The sequence below is a fragment of the Tenrec ecaudatus genome, chromosome 2, assembly GCF_050624435.1.
Source record: "Tenrec ecaudatus isolate mTenEca1 chromosome 2, mTenEca1.hap1, whole genome shotgun sequence".
Lineage (NCBI taxonomy): Eukaryota > Metazoa > Chordata > Mammalia > Afrosoricida > Tenrecidae > Tenrec > Tenrec ecaudatus.
The window spans coordinates 253,421,512-253,442,635 of NC_134531.1; the positions used below are offsets into that span (position 1 = coordinate 253,421,512).

Below are 21,124 nucleotides of genomic sequence, written 5' to 3' on the forward strand. Positions count from 1 at the left end.
ATAGCATAGTCAATTAAACACGGTAATCATCTTTCTGGTATTTTATGCTTTCAACCAAGATACATCTGATATCAATAATTATATTTCTTGTTCCATGTCCTCTTCTGAATCTGGCTAGAATTACTGGGAACTCTATCAATGTACTGCTTCAACTGTTGTTGAATGATCTTCAGGACATTTTATTTGTATGTGATATCCATTATATAATGTGAGTTTTCCATTTGGTCGCCTTTCTTTAGAATGGGTACAAATATGGATCTCTTATTCAGTTGACCAAGTAGCAGACTTCAAAATTTCCTGGTATGAACAAATGTGTGCTTTCAGTACTTCATCAGCTTGTTGAAACATTGCAATTGGTATTCCATCTTATTACTGCAGTCTTGTTTTCAGATGATGCTTTCAAGTCCAGCTCCAACATTTTCCTTCAATATCATTCATTCTTGCTCATATATTACCTCTTCAAATGGCTGCTATTAATTAGTTCTTTTTGTACAATGACTATGCATTCTTTCCATCTTCTTTTGTTGATTGCTTCAATTCGATATTTTCTTTTACTATTAAAATGTGTAGTTTGAATATTTAAACAGGTTTATTGGCATATAATTTGCATATCATACAATTCAATAGTTCAATCGCATCAAGAAGCATTGTATAATTATCACCACAATAAATTTTAGAACTTTTTCTTCATTCTTGTACTCATTGTTATTAGGTCCCCATTTCCCCCTAACCTCCCCTGATATAACCACAAGGAACCATTAATCTAGTTATTGTATCTATAGATTTACCTATATTTGAGGTTTGGATTTTTCCCTGCGCTCTTCCAGTTTAACATATGCTGAGCTGAGTTGAGTTCTTCCAGTTTAACATATTTGACTTTGTGTTCTTGTGATGTCCTTTGAAATGCTTCTGTTCAGCTCTTTGACTTCATCACTTCTCCTATTTACCTTAGCTACTTTTACACTAGAAACAACAAGTTTCGGTCTTTTCTGACTTCCATTTTGATTATTTCTTTCCTGTCATTTGAATGACCTTTTGCTTTCTTCATGTATAATGTTTTTGAAACCATCCCACAGATCATCAGAGCTTTTGGTATCAGTGGTCAATGTGTCAAATCTGATCTTGAGAAGTGAGGAGCTGATGGCAGGGGCTCAAATGGAAAGCAGATATTTGAAGAATGATGATGGCAACAAATGTGCTTGACACAATGGATGGATGAATGTATGGATTGTGATAAATGTTGTACAAACCCGCAATAAAATGATTTTTAAAATTCAGATGGGATATACTCAAGTCGGTGTTTTGACATGTGAGTAATTGATGGTCTGTTCCACAGTCAGCTCCTGGGCTGCTTTTAGCTACAGATATTAAGCTTCTCCATCACCCTTCCAAGACAGGTAGTCAATTTGATTTCTGTGTATTCCATTTAAAGAAGTTCATGTGTATAGTTGTTTTTTAGTATTGCTGAAAAAAAGTATTTGTGATGAAGAAATCACAAATTGGTCTTTCAAATTTCTATCATGCAATCTCCAACTTCCTTTCTATCTCCAAGACTATATTTTCAAGACTGTCTCCAACTACTATTCCTTCCTCCTGTTTCCAACGTTTCCATCTCAATCATCAATATTATCAATGCATCTTGATGGCATGCTTGATCTATTTCAGGCTGAGGATGTTGGTGGAATTCATCACTGTCTGCATCATTACCTTTAGTGATTGGTGCATAAATTTGAATAATAACTTTATTGACTAAATTTATTTGTATGAGTATAGATATTTTCCTATCACTGACAGCACCGAAATTCAAATAGGTCTTGAAATGTCCTCTTTGATGACCAATGCAACACCATTTCTCTTGAGTATTTCATTCCCAGCATAGTAAACCATTGTCAATTAATTCCCTAGAGTATGTTGTTCTATTGGGCATTATGAGTTAATCATCATTTCACTCCTGCAATTAGCTGTAACAATTTTAAAAGTACACTAAGGATCATCAGGGAATCCTGGAGAGATTTCTACTTAGAAATTATTTCCTTCTCTTTTTCATGATTCCTTTAAAAAGATCATCATCCAACTATCTACCTAATATATCCCATTAGAAATATGTTAGTCTTACTATATCTAAATGTGGATTTAGGTTATTCTATGGCTCCATATTCAGATCTAGGTATCTTCTCGTGTTCTCTTTCTCACAGAACAATGCCACCAATTTGTAACCAAGGAAACATCTTTGACACTGAAATTTTCTTCACCTCTGTGGTAGTTACATAACTTCATGTCAACTTGATAAATGTGTCTGGGGGTGGAGTGTAGCCTGTCTGTCAGGTCACAGCCTGCTACCCCCTTGTGGGTTTGGCCTTCTCATGAGGATTCTAGGAATGTCCTCTCTGCTGGAGGTGGTCCCACACACTCTCTCTCTGCTTCACCTTTTTGTTGACAAGCCACACTCAAGAGCTGGAATATCCACATGGAGATGCTTCCACTGCCATCAGATCCACAAGGCTTTTCATCAACTGGTCTGTGATCTTCTTACACTCTGCAATATTGCATGTGCCTGTGTGAGCCTGAAGAGAAGTTTACGGACTAATACTGGATTTAGGGACTAATATCAGACTTGTAGATTTAGACTGGGCTGGGATGTTTTCTTAATTTTCAATTGCCCCTTTGACATAAAGCTCTTTCTGATACATATGTGAGTGATCCTGTATTTGTTTCTCTAGTCAAGCAAGACTAACACAACTTCCTTGGGTCAAAATTTGTCAATCCCTAAATTGTATTCCCTAAAAGCTTTATACCCATCCACTTTTCTTCTTCACAAGTTCAGCCAGTTGTAGCTATGCCTATCTCTTACATGAACTACTAAAATAGCCTAGCTATTTTATCTGTATCCTCTAATACTCTCCTCCAATTCATTCTCTACTCTGCTGATACCTTAATTTTTCAAAATGCAATACTGGTTAGATCTCTACTCTCTTTCCACTATTTCATTACACTTCTATCCACTCATCCCATCTCTGCTTAAACATTATAAATTATTTCCCATTGCATTTAAGAAATAAAGACCAAAATTGTTAAGTCTATAGAGTTATCTTTTTCTTCTTTTTAAAATTTTATTCTTATTTTAATTAAAATATCATGTTATTGGGGAATCTTACAACTCTTGCTACAATCCACACATTAATTGCTTCAGGCATGTTTGTACATATGTTGCCTTCATTCGTTTCTAGACATTTACTTTCTATTGAACCCTTGGTATTCACTCCTCATTTTTTCCTCCCCCCATCCTCATACCTCCTTGATAGATTTTAAATTATGTTTATTTTCATATCTTACACTGACCACTATCTCCCTTCCCCCATGCTCTCTGTTGTCCTTCCTCCTGGAGAGGGATGTATTGATATGTACTGATCATTGCAATCAGTTCCCCCTTCTCCTTTCCTCTCCCCACTTTGTTCCTATCCTTCTGGTATCGCTATTCCCACTCCTGTTCTTAGATCCCATGTGCCATGAGCCCCCATCTCTTCTGTGTATCTGTGTACATGTCTGGTCTAGTCTGAACTGAGAAATACTACTGGGGCCATGATAGGGGGAAATGGGTGGGAGGGGAAGGAAGCCTCAAGGAACCAGAAGAATATTGTGTGTTTCATCAATGCTTTACTGTACCCTGGTTGACTCATCCCTTCCCTGTGGCCCCTCTGTGGGGGGATTGTACCATTGTCTACAGATGGGTTTGGGGTCTCTGCTCCGCCACCCCTCGTTCTCAACAATATGTTTTTGTTTGTTGGTTTGTTGTGTATCTTCTGATGCCTATGACCTGATCCCAATGGCTCCTCATGATTGCCACAGTGGTTTGCTTCTTCCATGCGGGCTTGTGGCTTCATTTATCTATGCACCCATTTGTCTTCAGCTATCATATCAGGGAGGTAAGCACACAATTATATGATTTTTTTGTTCTTTGATGCCTGATAACTGATCCCTTTGACACCTCGTGATCACACAGGCTGGTATGATTCTTCCATGTGGGCTTTGTTGCTTCTGAGTTAGATGTCTGCTTGTTAGCCTTTAAGTCTTTAAGACCCCAGACGCTATATCTTTTGATAGTCAGGCACCATCAGCTTTCTTCACCACATTTGCTTATTCATCTGCTTTGTCTTCAGCAGTAGTGTCGGGAAGGTGAGCATCACAGAATACCAATTTAAAAGAAGAAAGGATTCTTGCATTGAGGCATACTTGAGTGGAGGCCCAATGTCCTTCTGCTATCTTAATACTAAACCTATAAATATATGCACATAAATCTATTTCCCCATCCTCATATATAAATATATTTGCATATACACATGTCTTTATCTAGACCTCTATAAATGCCCCTTGCCTCCCAGGTCTTTCCTCTATTTCCTTTGACTTTCCTCCTATTCCACTATCATGCTGAGTCCCCACCAGGGTTCCAGCAATTCCTCTTGATTACCCTTGATCATGCCCTACCAGCCCTCCCACACGCTCCTCATCACCGATTTGGATCACTTGTTGTTTCCTTGTCCCTAGGTTTGTTAACACTACTACCTTTCCCCCCACCTCCTCCTCTGCCATGTCCCCCAGGAAGTGTCAGTCCCATTGTTTTCTCCTCCAGATTGTTCATCCAACCTATCTTTTTAGACAGACCTGCAGAGATAATAACATGCACAAAAACAAGACAGAGCAAAACCAAGCAACAATACACAACAAAACAACAACAACAAATAAATAACAACAAAACACAAGAAAGAAATGTTTGCTGTTAGTTCAAGGATTGTGTGTTGGCCTTTAGGAGTGTTTTCCAGTCCAGTGTGTTGGGGCACCATGCCCTGGTATTCTGTTGCACCCCCTTAGTGTTTTGCCTCGGTGTGGCGGGATCAGATCAGCTACAATTGCCATCATCATTTTCAAAACATTTTCTTTTTACTTGAGTCCTTGGTATTAGCTCAATTTTCCCCCTACCCAATGCTCCCTCCCTCATGAACCCTTGATCATTTATAAATTTTATTTTTCATTAAAAAGACATTTCTAAATGGCTGCGTATAAATCTTGAGATAATATAAACTGACTTTTTCTAGTTCAAACAGTAAAATATATTTTCATATGCTTCAATTTTCAGAAAATAATTTTAGTTAATTTGTGGGAGCTATTGATATGACGAATGTTTTAAACATTTTTGATAGGCATAGATTTTCTCTTCAACAACTTACACACAATTCTGCCTTCGTTTGATTTTTCAAAGTGAAACAAGTGTTTAGTTCAGGGATCAAATTGAGCTTTACTAGAAGATGAGTGACATCAACCACGTCTGTGCCATAATACTAAAAAGGAACCCGTATGATCAACTTTATGATTTATTGATTGAGAATTTTTATATTATTTTCACGAATATTTTAATACGCTACAATAGTTTCTTGTCTCTGATCTAGGTTCCTTTTGTTCTGCCTTTGCAGATCTTACTAATATTGATTGGAATAATTATGTAATTATAGTGCCAATCTAGATAAATGCTTTTTATTACAAGAAAAATGTATTCTAAGACATTCCTAAATGTATTAATTATGGAATTCCATGCTACAAGCAATATTGGGGTTCATATGATCCACTAGTCCTTTGGATTAATTTGTTCCCTGCGTCTTTGATTTTCTTCTCTCTTACTTGCTCGGAACAGAAAGAGATGAGCCGAGAAGATTTTGATGCTCTAATCTTTAAACCATGCCAGTTTGTGTGTTTCTTTCTAATACCCACTCGTTTGTAAAAATCTTTTCTATTTTTCTGAACTTCTGTACCTAAGTGGGCCCTCATGGAGCAGTGGTTATTCATACGGGGGGCAATTCGCGTGGTTGTCAGCTCAGTGAGAGAAAACCTGGCATTCCCACTCCTGTAAACAGCGACAGTCACGGGATGCACAAGGCATCCCTAGGAGTTACCATGAACATCATGGCAGTGAGTTTGGATTTCTGTTTTTTACTAAGTGATGAAGCTTGTCTCAGGAATATGCTTTGTGAAGGAGCAAGATTTCATTTTGTATGGATTAGCCGTGCCTAGAGTTGTACTTCACACATGTCACTGATGACAATAACAAATGCTACCAGTGGAAAACAACAGCTTTATCAAATGCAAATCGAGAGTGGTCAACAAGGCTGAATTAGATCGATTTCTTAATAAAGTCTCTGGAAAATAGTTAAGTTTCAAAACTCAATGATCAAATGAAAAGGGGAAGGGATGGGCAGATATTTCCTATTAAGTTCATTTGGGATCATGCTACCAAATTTACAAGACACACATATGCAGGCACACAGTGCTAGAAACTGGCTTCCTTCACATAGAGATCTGGTGAAAAGGTAGAGGCTTAACTAATTTATGGGCTCTTGTTAGCATATTAGCAAACAGGAAAAACTTGAAATCTGTCTGAAATTATTTCTTTATTATTCTTCTCAAAGCTCCTGTAACCTCTTTGTTTCTCAAACTGTAAATAAAAGGATTCAGTAGAGGAATTATTATTGTGTAAAATAAGGAATACATTGTGTCTTGATTATCAGCTGGGCCAGACCCAGGACGCACATACATGAAGAAGAGCGTGCCATAGAACAAAGACACAGAGAGCAGATGGGCACTGCACGTGGAGAAGGCTTTGCTTCTGCCCCCTTCAGACTTCTTTTTCAGGATGGCAAAGAGCACACGGGTATAAGAGACTATGACGGTCATAAAAGTAAAGACTTGTATAAAGGCTGAAAAAATGAAGACCAGGAGTATATTAATTGTAGGATCAGTGCAAGAAATTTTGAACAGTTGTAAAATTTCACAGTAGAAATATTGAATCAAATTAGATCTGCAGAAAGTTAATCTAAATACAAAACTCACATGAACCATGGAGTGCATTAAACCAATAACATATGAAATGCCTATTAGTCTCAAGCAGAGGGTGTTGGGCATCATTATTGGATAAAGCAAAGGGTGACATATGGCCACATAGCGGTCATAGGCCATCACTGCCAGGAGGAAACATTCTGTGGTTGCACTAGAGCCAAAAAAATAAAATTGAGCCATACAGTTAAAAGTAGATATCAAGTGATTGTGGACTAAAAAGTCTACAAGCATCTTAGGAGTCACAGAAGATGAAGTGCAAGCGTCCGCAAAAGCTAAGCTGCAGAGGAAGAAGTACATGGGTGTGTGCAGGTGGGCATCCTTCCAGGTGAGGGCAATCAGTCCAAGGTTTCCCAGCATGGTGATGAGGTAGATCACCAAGAACACCAGGAACAGGGGGACCTGCAGCTCTGGATGATCTGTAAGTCCTGTGAGAACAAACTCTGTCACCAAGGTCTCATTTCTATCTGCCATCTCCACCCTGTCCAATCACTGAAATGAAATCATAAATGAGGAAAACAGCCACAGAAAAATTTTATATTTTTATAACCATCATTTATATTTCTAATTTAGTTAATTAATTTTTCACTTCAGTTGTCTACTATTGTATATATACAAAATTCTGCTTTAAATGCTAATTCACCTAAGAAGACAAATTTAATGCAAATCATTTAAAATTAAAAAGAGTACTTTAGGACAAGAAAGGAAAAAAAATGTTTGACACACCAAGAAATTGTAAATAGTAAGAATAATCAATAGTACCTACTTTAGTATTAAATTATAAAACAATACCATTGTAATGAAAACATTAAGGTAGTGATGTGGGACAGATAAGACGATCAGTGCATTACAAAGAATGGAAATTGATTACAGTATATGTCAGAATGTGAAATAAAACAAATGTGATATTTCAATTGCATAAGATAAGGATGATTGATTTCATGAATAATGCTCGCACTGTTGACTTTTGTCTCAATGTAACTCAGATTGGTCCCCGACATCACACCACAGATATTTTCTAAGATATTTAAGAGATAGCAAGGTAACAAAGGAATCAAAGAAATACGTAAGCCTGAGAAAAAAGCCAGTATAAAAGCATGATATTTTGTAAATTTAAGCACAGCTGATGAGTGCCTACACACAAATAAAGGACATATAAGTTAGGAAATGTATTTTGTCATGTACTGGGAGATAGATTATAATAAATATAATATTAAAATGGTTATTAAAATACATAAGAAAAAGGAGTCAAGGAGATGAATAGACATGCTTCCAGATTAACAAAGCAAAATGGCCAATAATGGCATGAATGAAAATTCTCAGCTTTTTATAGGCACACCTGCATATATACATACATAAACCTCTCTTGTGTATATAAAATTGCTAGAGATGAAAATGAGTAAAATTACCTCTGAGGTGAGAAAAGCTATACTTTCTTATATTACTCATGAAAATAAGAATCTTAACAGGCATTTTGAAAAATAATTTTATATAACCACTAATTTTACTTTTATACATACCACAGAAATGAAAGCACTACTGCTCAAAAACTAACATACAAATAATAGCAGATGCATCTAATTCCAGGTGGTACAGCAACAGTGAGCTGGTTTTTCATGTTATGGAATAGAATTCAATTATCAGACATAGTACTTGAATGGAAAATTTCCACAAGGTATGGCGATCTATAATGAATAATATAAAGAGAAAGGGAAATAATATAACCACAATATTATAAAGCAAACAATACATTTAAAATATTTTACAGGGAAAATGTGATTAGTAAACACTTAATAATTCTGGGGTTTTTTGTAGAAATGCAGTAAGAGTAGCAAAAAAGAGAAATTCAAGAGTTTTGTGGTATAGTAGGAAACAGCATAAAATTGTATAGTTAATTTATTTGTACACATCTATCTATGCAAATATAAAATGATGTAGGAAAAGATGATCTCCAATATGTTAATAGCGAAGAAAAGAAGCAAGAAGATGAAGCCCTATTGATGCATTCTAAGGAAATGCATTGGCACTTAGAAGTTAAAGACAAAAGTAGAATTTATTATCAGTAACTTTTAAAATAAGTATCAGACTAATGTGGAAATAGGTTTCTGGGATTTGAGTATATTCTTTGGGCCATTGGGAGTAGAGTGATTTGTTTTTAATAACTAAAAGTTATCTGTAATTGTTTAAGGTTAAGATTCAAAAAGAGTAATGGGTTCTTTTTGAGGTGGTTTTATGTGTGTGTATGTGTGTGTGTGTATGATATTTTAATAATTTTGTTATTAAAGTTATTCCTTCGTGCTTTATTATTGTATTGCTATTTTAAATATGATGTTAGCATAAAATAATTTGATTTTTTTGAAGATTTATAAAGTCTCAGAAAGAAACTCCTAAAAATGGATGTGTGGCAGTGAATATGCAGCCTCATAGATTACCTTGAAAAGGTAATCTTCGTATACACACAGGTAAACAAAATGATAAGTGTTGAGAAACAGTTTCATAATTTTATAGCCACAATTCTCAATATTAGAGAACATAAACATTTTTATTATAAAAATGTATATTTAAAGTGTCTAATTTTAATTATGGATAAAGGTTCTTCTAAGAATGACTGTTTATCATAAGAGGTGTTTTTTATCTTTACTAAAAATAAAAAAACATGTTTTAAAATGCTTACTTTTTAATATATAGAAATGGAGAGCTCTAGCACAGACATGATATTACTAACTGAAAATGAGAGCTAAGGAGATGCTGCATTGTATAAACTTACCCAACTTTCCATGTAACATTAAACAATAAATTTCTGGTATCCATACCTATATAGTATTATTTAATCATGAATTTGGAAACAATTTTCCCTGAAATAACACATAGAGCCTAATTAAGTTGCTCTCAGCAACTTTAACCCATCGTTTCCTTCATCATTTCATAAAATTAAAGGTTTTTTTTAATTGTAAGCAACCACAAACTAAAACTAGAATGAATCCCAGCTGAAAGATTGCAAATAAATTATGTTTAAACTCCATAACTTAAGTCTCATTAAAAAAAACTTTCACAATGTAAAATAAACTCTGAATATATTGAATTATTATTTGTATTATTACCTAACTTTCTATCTTCATTTTCTATTAATGTTTATTAGTTTAAAACATTCCAATAAATGTACTACCAATATTGGAAAAATTCCTGCTGCTTTGCTTTGTTCAGAAAGGCATTAACTGAATTTGCATAGCTTGGTTATCATGTAAATAAAGCTTATTTAGGACATTTCATCTTTTTGTATAAACAAATTGCAAAGGCATAATATTGAAAATTATTAAAATATTTACACTCTCACCCAGTTTCAGTAAAATAATAAGAAACTGAAAATTTGCATTTCTCAAAGTTGCCTGAGTGAGATTGTTCAGCGTATATACTGATATTCTTTGAAACTCCAAATTAGAGCATGAGAGAATTTCTTTCTTCTGCTTTCTAATTCATTCTTTTAAAAAAATAATTAAATTCCCACAAGGCTTCTATTGATTCTAGTAGGATAAAGCCAAAGCTGTTCTACTGGGCATTGTAGACTAATCACCAAATCATCCCGACATATATGCGTCTAACAATTAACACTGCTTTGTGTCCTTAGGGTTCTTTATACCCCTATGGTTATAAAACACCATTAAAAGGGTTAGAATAAATGCTTTTCCTTCTTCATAATCTCTCTTAAATGTGTTACCACTCAACTGCCCACTGGACTTTTTCATTTGGTTATCCCAAAAGTATTTAATAATTAATATATCCACATTTGAAATTAAGATTTTCCTTTATCTCACTCTCAAATCTGATTTTTATACTGTTTTATGTCTTGGGGGAATAAATAGAGTTAGCAAGTCATAAACTAGGAAGACATCCTTGACACTAACCTCTTTCTCAGCCCTATTGTTTCCACCAATGCCAAATTCTCTCGATTTCATCTGATAACCATGTCTTGAATACATCTATTGTCTATGCAATTGTTTCTCACGATTTTCATCTTACCCTTCAAATCCAGGACCCATTCAACTCTCCTCAAAACTAATTAAATAACCTTCTAATTTATCTACACTTTATAATGCATTCATCCAACCCACTTTTCATACTGACACAGACTGATGTACACGATTTCATCATTTTCCCATATATACATAGCCATCTCCCCATTAATTGATAAAATATGTATTATTGTATATAGGTTAACAACTAAAATTCTTATGTTTAAGTATCCATGCAAGGCCCACAGAGATAGAGAAAAAAAGGTTTCAAACCAATTAAAATTACTTGAATCATGTATAGTGAAGGAAAATCTGAGCTAACCAAATTTTTCAAAATTTGGATGCAGCAAAAGAAAAAAACAACCAAACAGAACATAAACACTTACAGAACAAAGCCTTGGAATGGAAAACTTGGAAGAGACGCAATGAGCTCTGTCAGCAGTCTGATACAAAAGACGAGATGTTTTGCCAGGCCTGTAAACAGCATCACACATTTAAAGCACCATGGTCAGCTGCCGTGCTTCAGGAGAACCTCACCGTTTCAGCCTCTGCCTATCAAAAGATTTGGTCCTACGAAATGCGCATGCTGCCCTTTTGTACTAAGAACAAGATTCAGTTTCTAGCAGGATGACAATCCATAATTTTTCCCATAATGGTTACCATTACATTACACTTTGATTTCATAAATTTTTGTCTATTCTACTTTTGCTTCATTGGCCTTAACTGTACCTACCCCTTCATGGAGAACCACTTCCAAGTCCTGAAATAAACTCAATATATAACTGCTCACGTTTAGGCATGTATTTTGTCTTTTACAGTTTTGTAATACACGTGTAGGAGCTCTTGACTCAATTGCAAGTAACAGTGACCTCATGTGATAACGTAGAACTGACTCATAGTGGTTTTCGGATGCAACCTCTGCAGGAGCAGATGGTAAGTCTTTCCCCCACAGAATCACTGTGTGAGCCCACACCACCAAGCTTTTCATTAGAAGTTGACCGCTTACCCTTTTGCCCCACCCAGTACATTAACACTACAACAGCACTTGCTGCATTCATAGATGTGACTCAATATCTCAGTGGCTTAATCCAATTAGACTTTTGTTTATCCTCATTGAAAGTATAAAATGAGCTCCTAACTGAAAGCTATTCCACATAAATTGGTGATTCAGTGTCCAAGACACTTTCCATCTTGTCACTCAGCCATGTTCCACATAGGACTTCCTCCATTTGTCGTTGTTCTCACAGGCACCTAGTTGGAAAGGGCAGTTCATTGTGAATCCTAAATACTAAATGTTTATGAACCAGATCTGCAACAGACGTGGGCTGCAGCTGCTCCTAAACGGACTCCTTTAACTATAGTTACCTGAAATGGGACGCTATATGTCCAGAAAGAAAAGAAAACTAATTTGGTGACCAGCTAACAATTTCTCTTTCTACTCATCCTCCGGTTTTCATTTATTAGTTTTATCCCCTGTATCACAGACAGTATATTCTCAGGCTGTCCCAGCTGGAGTCAAACATAGCTCCAATCTAACTGCATTCAATGAGCAGCTGGTATCTCCAAGTAAGAATTGGCTGACTGTGGTATATCCTACAAAGCCATCTGTGGATGTTCTTGATTTGAGTACTGAAATTATAAAATGTATTATTTTTGCCATGTGATACCTTGCACAATCCAATGCACAATTTTTGTAGGATGTATCAGCCAGTCTATGGAGCCACATGGACACTGCAAAGGTCTGATCAACATGGTATCATAACAAAGGGACCTGCTTGCTGTTAGATGTTTTGCAAAATATCCAGAAAATCAATTTTCCTATAAACAACAACAAAATGAAGAATTAGCATAGGCTGTGTACTGCATTCCATCTCAGGTGAATGTGAGTTGGGGCTGCTCCTCCTTCTTGATGGATCCACTACAGCAGGAGCCACGTCTCTTGTACTAAAGAGTAAGTTGACATCATTTAATATGGGCACCACCTCTGGCAAAGAACTGCAACAGCAACTTCAAGTGGTTGCATTGTGGAAATATACCATTACTGTGCATGATATGCCTGATTTATGCAGACACTAGGATAGTGGTAAATATTGTAGCTGTTGTAAGGTGCCATTGGGTTGGTTCCAACTCATAGGTCTGTTTTGTACAACAGAATGAAACACTATGTGGTCCTGTGTCATCCTCACAATTGCTGTTATGTTTGCACCCATTCTTACAGCCATTGTCACACTATCTCAAAGGTGCATATGATGGATATTATTCCCTTTGCATACTCTGAGTCTCTAAAAGAACCAGTCCCTGACATTCCTCACACACAAAAATGCGTGGCATGTCTTTCTGGGTTACAAAGCTTTCCAGGGAATGAACATGACCGACCCCACAGTTCTTGGGAGGAGGTCCAGCTGGACCGAGCTCTTAACTCTGAAAAAGAACAAGGGAATTTTCAAGTCCTTGAAACTGCAGGAAAACAACAATCTAGCGTCCCATTTATCTTGAGCGACACAACAGGAATTGGATTGTTCAAAGGGTCAACAGTTTAAAATCACCAGCAGATCCACAGAAGAAAATTAAGTTTTCTGCTACCATGATGATTTTCAATTTCAGAAATCCACAGTGAATACATCTTATCCTGATCTGAAATTGGGGCAATAACCTGGATGCAAATACATGAAGATAAAACAAGAAAATAAAAGCAAGTGTACAATGCACATGAAGAATATTTTGCTTTTACTTTTTATCAATTTAAAAATTTGTTTAACTTTTACTATAAATTGGGTGGAAGTTTACAGAGAAAATCTGTTTCCATTCACAATTTATAAACACTTTGTTTAATGCCATTAATTGCAATCCCCACAAATTAAGAACACCTATCTCACTTCTTGTGTTCCCTAAGTCCATTCTATCCCTACTTAATTTTGCCGATTTCTTTTTCATTGTGGCAAACAATATCAGTGAGAGACGGTGGCATCTTATTCGTACAAATATGGGGAATATAAAAGCTGCCAGTGCCTTATTAGTTGAGTCAGTACAAGAAATCCTATAGAGTCGTAAACTTCATAATATAAATTATTTATTGTATTTGTATATCTACTGAGAAAAAAACCCACAGTACATTAATAGTTGACTCAGTTCAGGACATTTTATAGACTAGTACATTTCAAAATATAAATGATTTATTAAAATGAACCTACAAAAGGTTAAGGTATCCAACATAAATCAAGAAAAGAAATGCAAGACATCACTAATATCTGGAGTGTTTACCAGATGAGTTCAAAGTCTGCTGAGCAGTACCACCAGATACAGCAAGGAATTTCATAGGAAAGCAAAGCATTCTGAGGCTTTAACTACCAGGAGGAGACAGTCTGTCTTTGTGTTGTTTGTTGCCAAGGTGTCTGTTCCAACTCATAGTGACCCTACATAAAACAGAACGAAATACTCCCAGGTCCTGCACCATCTCCATAATTATGTTAATATTTGAGCCCATTGTTGCAGCCACTGTGTTAATTCATCACATCAGGGATCTTCCGGTTTTTTCTGACCCTCTACTTTACCAAGCATAAGGTCCTTCTTGACCTATAGCACATGGCACGAGCATTGCCACCTTTGCTTCTAAAAATATTCTGACTGTGTTTCTTCCCAGACAGAACTGTTCGTCCTGTTCGCAATGGTATACTCAGTATTCATTACCAATATCAAAATTCAAATGCACCAATAACTCATTGTCCAGCTCCCACATCCATATCAGCTGGTCAAAAATGCCGGGGCTTCTACAAGGGCACCTTTGTGGGTCCTTTTTTGATTATTTGTTTTAGGTCTTCATTTTTGTATGTTTTCTTGCATATGACCATGGTGTGTGGGTTTATGAAGAAAGTAATTGAATAATAATTGAAGTAATGGAAATAATAAGAAATTGAATAATAATTCTGTGGGGCACAAAAGGGAGGGTGGGGGAAATGGAGAATCAATACCAGAGGGTACAGATGGAAGAAAGCATTCCAAGTTGATTGTAGTGGTGATTGCACAATCTTTCTTAATATGATTGAACTACTGAATTTATAATGTATTAATTATAGCCTACTAAAATGAATTTAAATGAATATATAGGAAGAATTTGGAAGAACAAATGAATAAGAATACTCAAAAATATGTTTAAAAGGGAAAAATTGGTAGGAAGAGGAATCAGAGATTATTTCTAACATCTAATGCTTAAGTACACAGTTAGGATCCCTGGTGGTGTATTGGCTACAAGGTGCATGGTTAGGAGTTAGAAACCAACCACCACTCTATGGGAGAGTGACTGCGTTTTTATTCCTTTAATCAGTTACAGCCTTGGAAACCCCCAAGTGGTCACTAAGAGTCAGCACTGACTCGATGTCAGTGGGTTGGGTTTGGTAAATACACTGTAATGTAAAACCAATACAGTAAAACAACAACAAAAATTATCTATAACCTTGTGAAAATGGGGATTCCAAAACAATTATGCTATTGTGGAACCTTTTCTTCACAAATTTATTGCATCATATAAAAAAGTAAAAGACCTCAATCAAAGAAAAATGTAGGATGGTAAAATGTTACAATAAACTTAAAGTGAATCCAAAGAGAGATCTAATGACAAGGTGTTTCATCTCAGTCTAAGTACAGCTGCTAAGAAGCACATCACTGTGCCTTTTGATGGGTATTAGCTCTGCTCACATCACTAGTCTCAGGACAGCGTGAATTCACAGGGCACTCAATCCACACAGGGACCCTGCAAAGGTATTCGGGGCTTCCACTCTCATGTACAGTTTTCCACAAACTAAGTATTTAGAATTTAGGCATTCCCTCCTCCAGGTTTGGATCTTATTGGTTACAATCTTTGGATCACATGAGCTTGTGTGCTTCTTCCATACAGATTTAGCTTAATTAGATCATTGCTTGTTTGAGATAAAAATTTAGGACCTCTGGTGGTATTTGGCCCACAGAATCAAAATCTTTGCCTAGAAAATGAAATACAGATAAATATCTTTCTGACATGCTCTGATTTCAGATAAGATCTAGCTGATGTCAGCAATTAAATTTTTTCTTTTTTTAAAGATCATTCTATTGAGGACGCTTATAACTCTTGTTACAATCCGTAATCAATTGTATCAGAAATATTTGTACATATGTTGCCATCGTTCTTTTCTAGATATTTACTTTCTATTGAGCCCTTGGTATCAGCTTCTCTTTTTCCCTCTCTCCCCCTCCCCTCATGGCCCCTTGATAGATTATGAATTATAATTATCATATCTCATAACCTTTCCCCATGGTTTATATTGTTCTTCCCCCTGGGGTAGGGTGTGTGGTTATGTGCCACTCATTAGGATTGGTTCCGCCTTCCTCCCCTCCTCCCCTTCACCTCTCCCTACATTTTGGTATCACTATTCCCATTCCTGTTCCTGGATTCCATGTGTCGTGAGCTTTATCTCTTATCTATACCTGTGTACATGCTCCATTCCAGTCCAGCATCACTAGGGTCAAGGCAGTAGTGTGGGGGTAGGGGGAGAGGGAGGGAGGAAGCCTCAAGGAACCAGAGGAATATTGTGTGATCCATGGGTGCTCTGCTGCACCCTGGTTCACTCATCCCTTTCCTGCGACCCCTCTCTGAGGGGATGTACCATTGTGTACAGATGGGCTTTGGGTCTCTGCTCTGACTCCCCTCATTCTCAACAATGTGTTTTTGTTTCTTTGTTGTTAATAAAGAATCTTCTGATGCCTGTTACCGGTCCCAATGACATCTCATGATCACACCGGCTGGTGTGCTTCGTCCATGTGGGCTTGTAGCTTCACTGCTGGATGGCCGCTTGTTTAACTTCAAGTCTTTATGATCCAGACACCGTATCTTTTAATAGCCAGGAACCATCCACTTTCTTCACTACATTTGCTTATGCATCCATTTTGTCTTCAGCAATTGTGACGGGTGGAAAATGTCAGTTTGTTAGAACAAACTGTTCTTGTATTGAGGGAGGGTATGAGCTGAGGTCCAAGGTTCATCCACAGCCTCAGTGTATTGCCTTATAAATATATATACATAGGCCAATATTTCTATGTTTATGGAGTAATGTATTTACATAAGTACCCATGTCTGATCACACCTCCCAATTCTGTGGAGACATAACCCACACTCTCGCCCTGGTGGGCTAGTGCCCTGCTCCCCGCCATGCTATCATCTGTTTCTACCCCTTTTTCCTCCCTCCTCCTTCCCCCCTTTCCCCTTGTTTGTGTTGGGTTCACATGTACCTCACTGGGTTTGATCTGACCCCACCCCAACTGCCTGTGCCTCTACCTGTGTGTTGTGAGATAAATATCTTTTCTTCTATACCTACTGTGCTGATTATACTTACCTCAGGGGACTCATGTATACTTGTCCGTTTGTAATTGACTGACCTCGCTTAGCATAATTGCCTTAGGCTCTTCCCATGAAATCATATGTTTCATGTGATCATCTGTGCTTTTTGGTGATACCTAATACTCCTCTGTGTGTATGTGCCAGAGTTTACTAATCCAGTCGTCTATTGATGGAAATTTAGGTTGGTTCCAATTCTTGATGATTGTGAATTGCACTGCAATAAACATCGGAATGCAGAAAACTGGTTGTGTTTTATTTCTGGCCTCCTCTGGGTATATGCACAATAGATGGATAGCTGGGTCATAAGGTAGATCAATTTCCTTTTTCTTTAAACATCACCAGATTGCTTTCCACAGGGCCTGTATATATCTACATGACCACCAGCAGTGGAGGAGAGTTCCTATCTCACCACATCTCCTCCAACATTTGTTGTTCTCTGATTTTCTGATTTTGGCTATCCTCAAGGGTGTTAGATGGTCTCTCATGGTTTTTAAATTTTGAATTTCTCTGATGACTAATGATCAGGAGCACTTTCTCATGTGTTTATTGGCCATACGGGCCTCCTCCCTAGTGAAACTTCTTTCAGTGCTTTTGCCCACTTCCTCAGGGGGTTAACTGTTTTCCTCTTTTTTTGCAGGCCAGGAGGGTATTGTAGATTTTTGTAATAAGCCCTTTGTCTGCTGTGTCATTGCTAAAAATCCTCTCCCAGTCTGTGGATTGCCTTATTATACTCTTGGTGAAGTCTTTCAACATGCACAGGTGTTGTATTCTTAGTAAATCCCACTTGTTGATTTCGTGTGTGTGTGTGTGTGTGTGTGTGTGTGTGTGTGTGTGTGTGCCCTTCCTGATTGCAGTTAGCCTATGTATTCACTAGACCAAGGTTCTTAGGTTTGTCCCAATTCCTTTATTGATGGTCCTGATAGTTTGGGGTTTTACTACTACGTCTATGAACCACCTTGAGTTTGTTCTTGTGCATGGGGTAAGATAAACATCTTGTTTCATTTTTCTACACTTGGATATCCATTGTTTCTAGCACCACTTGCTAAGGAGAGTATCCGCCTCCCACTTAATGTTTTGGGGCCCTTATTAGTTGTCTATATGCTGATGGTTTTATTTCTGGATATTTTCGTTCGTTTCCATTGGTCTGAGTATCTGTAATTATGCAAATACCATGCTGTTTGGACCACTGTGACTGTGTAGTAAGTGATAGAATCAGGTAAAGCGAGCCCTCTGACTTTGTCCTTCTTCTTGAGTTCTCTGCTAATTCTGGGCTTCTTCCCTCTCCATATGAAATTGGTGGTCAGTTTTTCCAATTCTTTGAAGAGACAGTTATATTTCTTATACAACATCCTCACCTGAATCCATTGTGAATTTCTTACAACCCATTGAAGAGTACTGCTGCCATCATTCCTAAATTATCTTCAGCAACGTTTTGCTTGCATGTGAGATTAATGATATTTTTCAATAATTTCCACATTCTATTGGGCAATTTTTCTTCGGAATGGGCACAAATATGAGTCTCTTCTAGTTGGTTGACCAGGTAACTATCTTACAAATTTCTTGGCATAGAAAAATTAATATTTCTAATGTTCCATGTTCAACCATGTTGAAACATTTCAAATGGTTGGACTGGTACCAAAATAATAATAAAATTTGGTCATGCTTTCAAGAAGGAATATTGGTTTATTCTTGCTAAGTAAATGACTAGCATCCTGGGAGGCATAGAGAATGAAATGTAAGCATTTTCACAGGAAAAAGTACATACGACTGTATCCTTCCAGATGAGAACAAGCAGTCAAAGGCTCCCTCCATGGTGATGAGGTAAGTTTCCAGCAACACTGGGACAAGGGGGGACAATCGCACTAGATCAGCTGTTCTCAACCTTCCTAATGCTACAACTATTTAATACAGTTCCTCATGTTGTGGTGAACCCCAACCATAAAATTATTTTCATTGCTACTTCATAACTTTAATTTTGCTTCTGTTATGAGTCGGGAAACCCCTGTGAAAGGGTCTTGGACTCCCAAAGGGGTCACAACCCACAGGTGGAGAACCACTGCTCTAGCTGATCTGTGAGAACAAACGCTGTCATTTGTATCTATTATTATCATCTGTCTTTATCATATCCACCCATGCTGATCACTGCAGTGAAAGAATTGAAAGGAAAACACAAATCGCTGTTGGTATTTTTAATTTTTATTTGTTGCTAAAGTTGAATTGCTATATTCTTTTGTTCCAAATGCCCTTAAATCAGCAAATTTTTGGAAACAGTTGTTGTCACTCAAACAATAGTATGCCTCTTTTTCAACCATTGTACTGTTTGTACTCATTTTTATTTCTTACAGTAATGAATTACAATATGCATATTGATTTTACATCAAAACGAAATATTTTACTCACCTCATCATGGTTGAAGTTTTACTCAGAATATACAACATTCTCTTTGTTGGATTTGAGGAATTAAAAAAATTAAAAGAAAGAAATTTGTTTGCAAGAATATAGATACCACTGTAAACGCTATGCTAAGCAAACATGTTCTTTAATTTGCAGACAATAATTGTATGTAAAACAGAAAATATATGGCCAGCGCCACTATGAAACATAACAACCCTCAATGACCCATAGCCCTACGGGGGACAACACTGGATACACAGTGTAGGGAGTGTACCCGATATGATCCCATCATGCCGAGGAAAAAGACTAAGGGCAAGCAACAGAACAGCAAGAATAGAGCAACGAAGTCCCCAGGAATACCAAAAATAGATTTTGGGGCCTGGGCTTGGCACCCTATCAGACTCGACCAGAAAACACTCCTAAAGGCCAGCAAACCGTCCTTGAATCAACTACATGCTTTTCTTTTGGTTGTTGTTGTGGTTTTGCTCTGTCTTGTTTTTGTGCATGTTTTGATCTCTGAAGGTCTTACTAAATAAGATAGGCTAGATGGACAATCTGGAGGAAAAAACAACAGAACTGACAGTTCCGGGGGTACATGGGAGAGGGACTGGTGGGGGGAAAGGAAGTGGTGTTAACAAACCCAGGGACAAGGGAAAAACAAGTGATCAAAAGCGGTGGGGAGGAATGGGGAGGAGGCCTGGTAGGACATGATCAAGGGTAATGTAACTAAGAGGAATTACTGAAACCCAAATGAAGGCTGAACATGATAGTGAGACAAGAGGAAAGCAAAAGAAAATAGAGGAAAGAGCTAGGAAGCAAAGTGAATTTATAGAGGTCTAAATAAAGGCCTGTACATATGTAAATATATTTATATATGAGGATAGGAAAATAGATTTATGTGCATATATTTATAGGTTTAGTATTAACATAGCAGGACATTGGAAAGTACTCCCTCAATGCAAGAATACTTTGTTCTATAAAACTGACATTCCATGATGCTCACTTTCCCGACACAATCACTGAAGACAAAGTGGGTGTACAAGCAAATGTGGTGAAGAAAGCTGATGAAGCCCAGCTATCAAAAGATACAGTGTCTATGGTCTTAAAGACATGAAGGTAAACAAGTGGCCATCTAGCTCAGAAGCAACAAAGCCCACATGGAAGAAGCACACCAGCCTGTGTGATCATGAGGTACCAAAGGGATCAGTGATCAGGCATCAAAGATCAAAAACTCATATCATTGTTTGCTCACCTTTCAGACACGGTGGCTAAAGACAAATGGGTGCATAAGCAAATGTAGTGAAGAAAGCTGAAGGTGCCTGCCTATCAAAAGATATAGCGTCTGGGGTCTTAAAGGCTTGATGGTAAACAAGTGGCCATGTAGCTCAGAAGCAACAAAGCCCACATGGAAGAAACACACCAGCCTGTGTGATCACGAGGTGTCAAAGGTATCAGGAATCAAAGAGCAAAAAAA

General features: G+C 37.2%; 1 protein-coding gene across 1 annotated transcript; it reads right to left on the bottom strand.

Moving 5' to 3' along the window:
- Positions 1–6,429: 6,429 nt before the first annotated feature.
- On the bottom strand, positions 6,430–7,353 carry LOC142441457 (olfactory receptor 5AC1-like). Its single transcript, XM_075543435.1, has one exon. The coding sequence runs from the start codon at positions 7,351–7,353 to the stop codon at positions 6,430–6,432; it is 924 nt and encodes a 307-aa protein (XP_075399550.1).
- Positions 7,354–21,124: the final 13,771 nt, after the last annotated feature.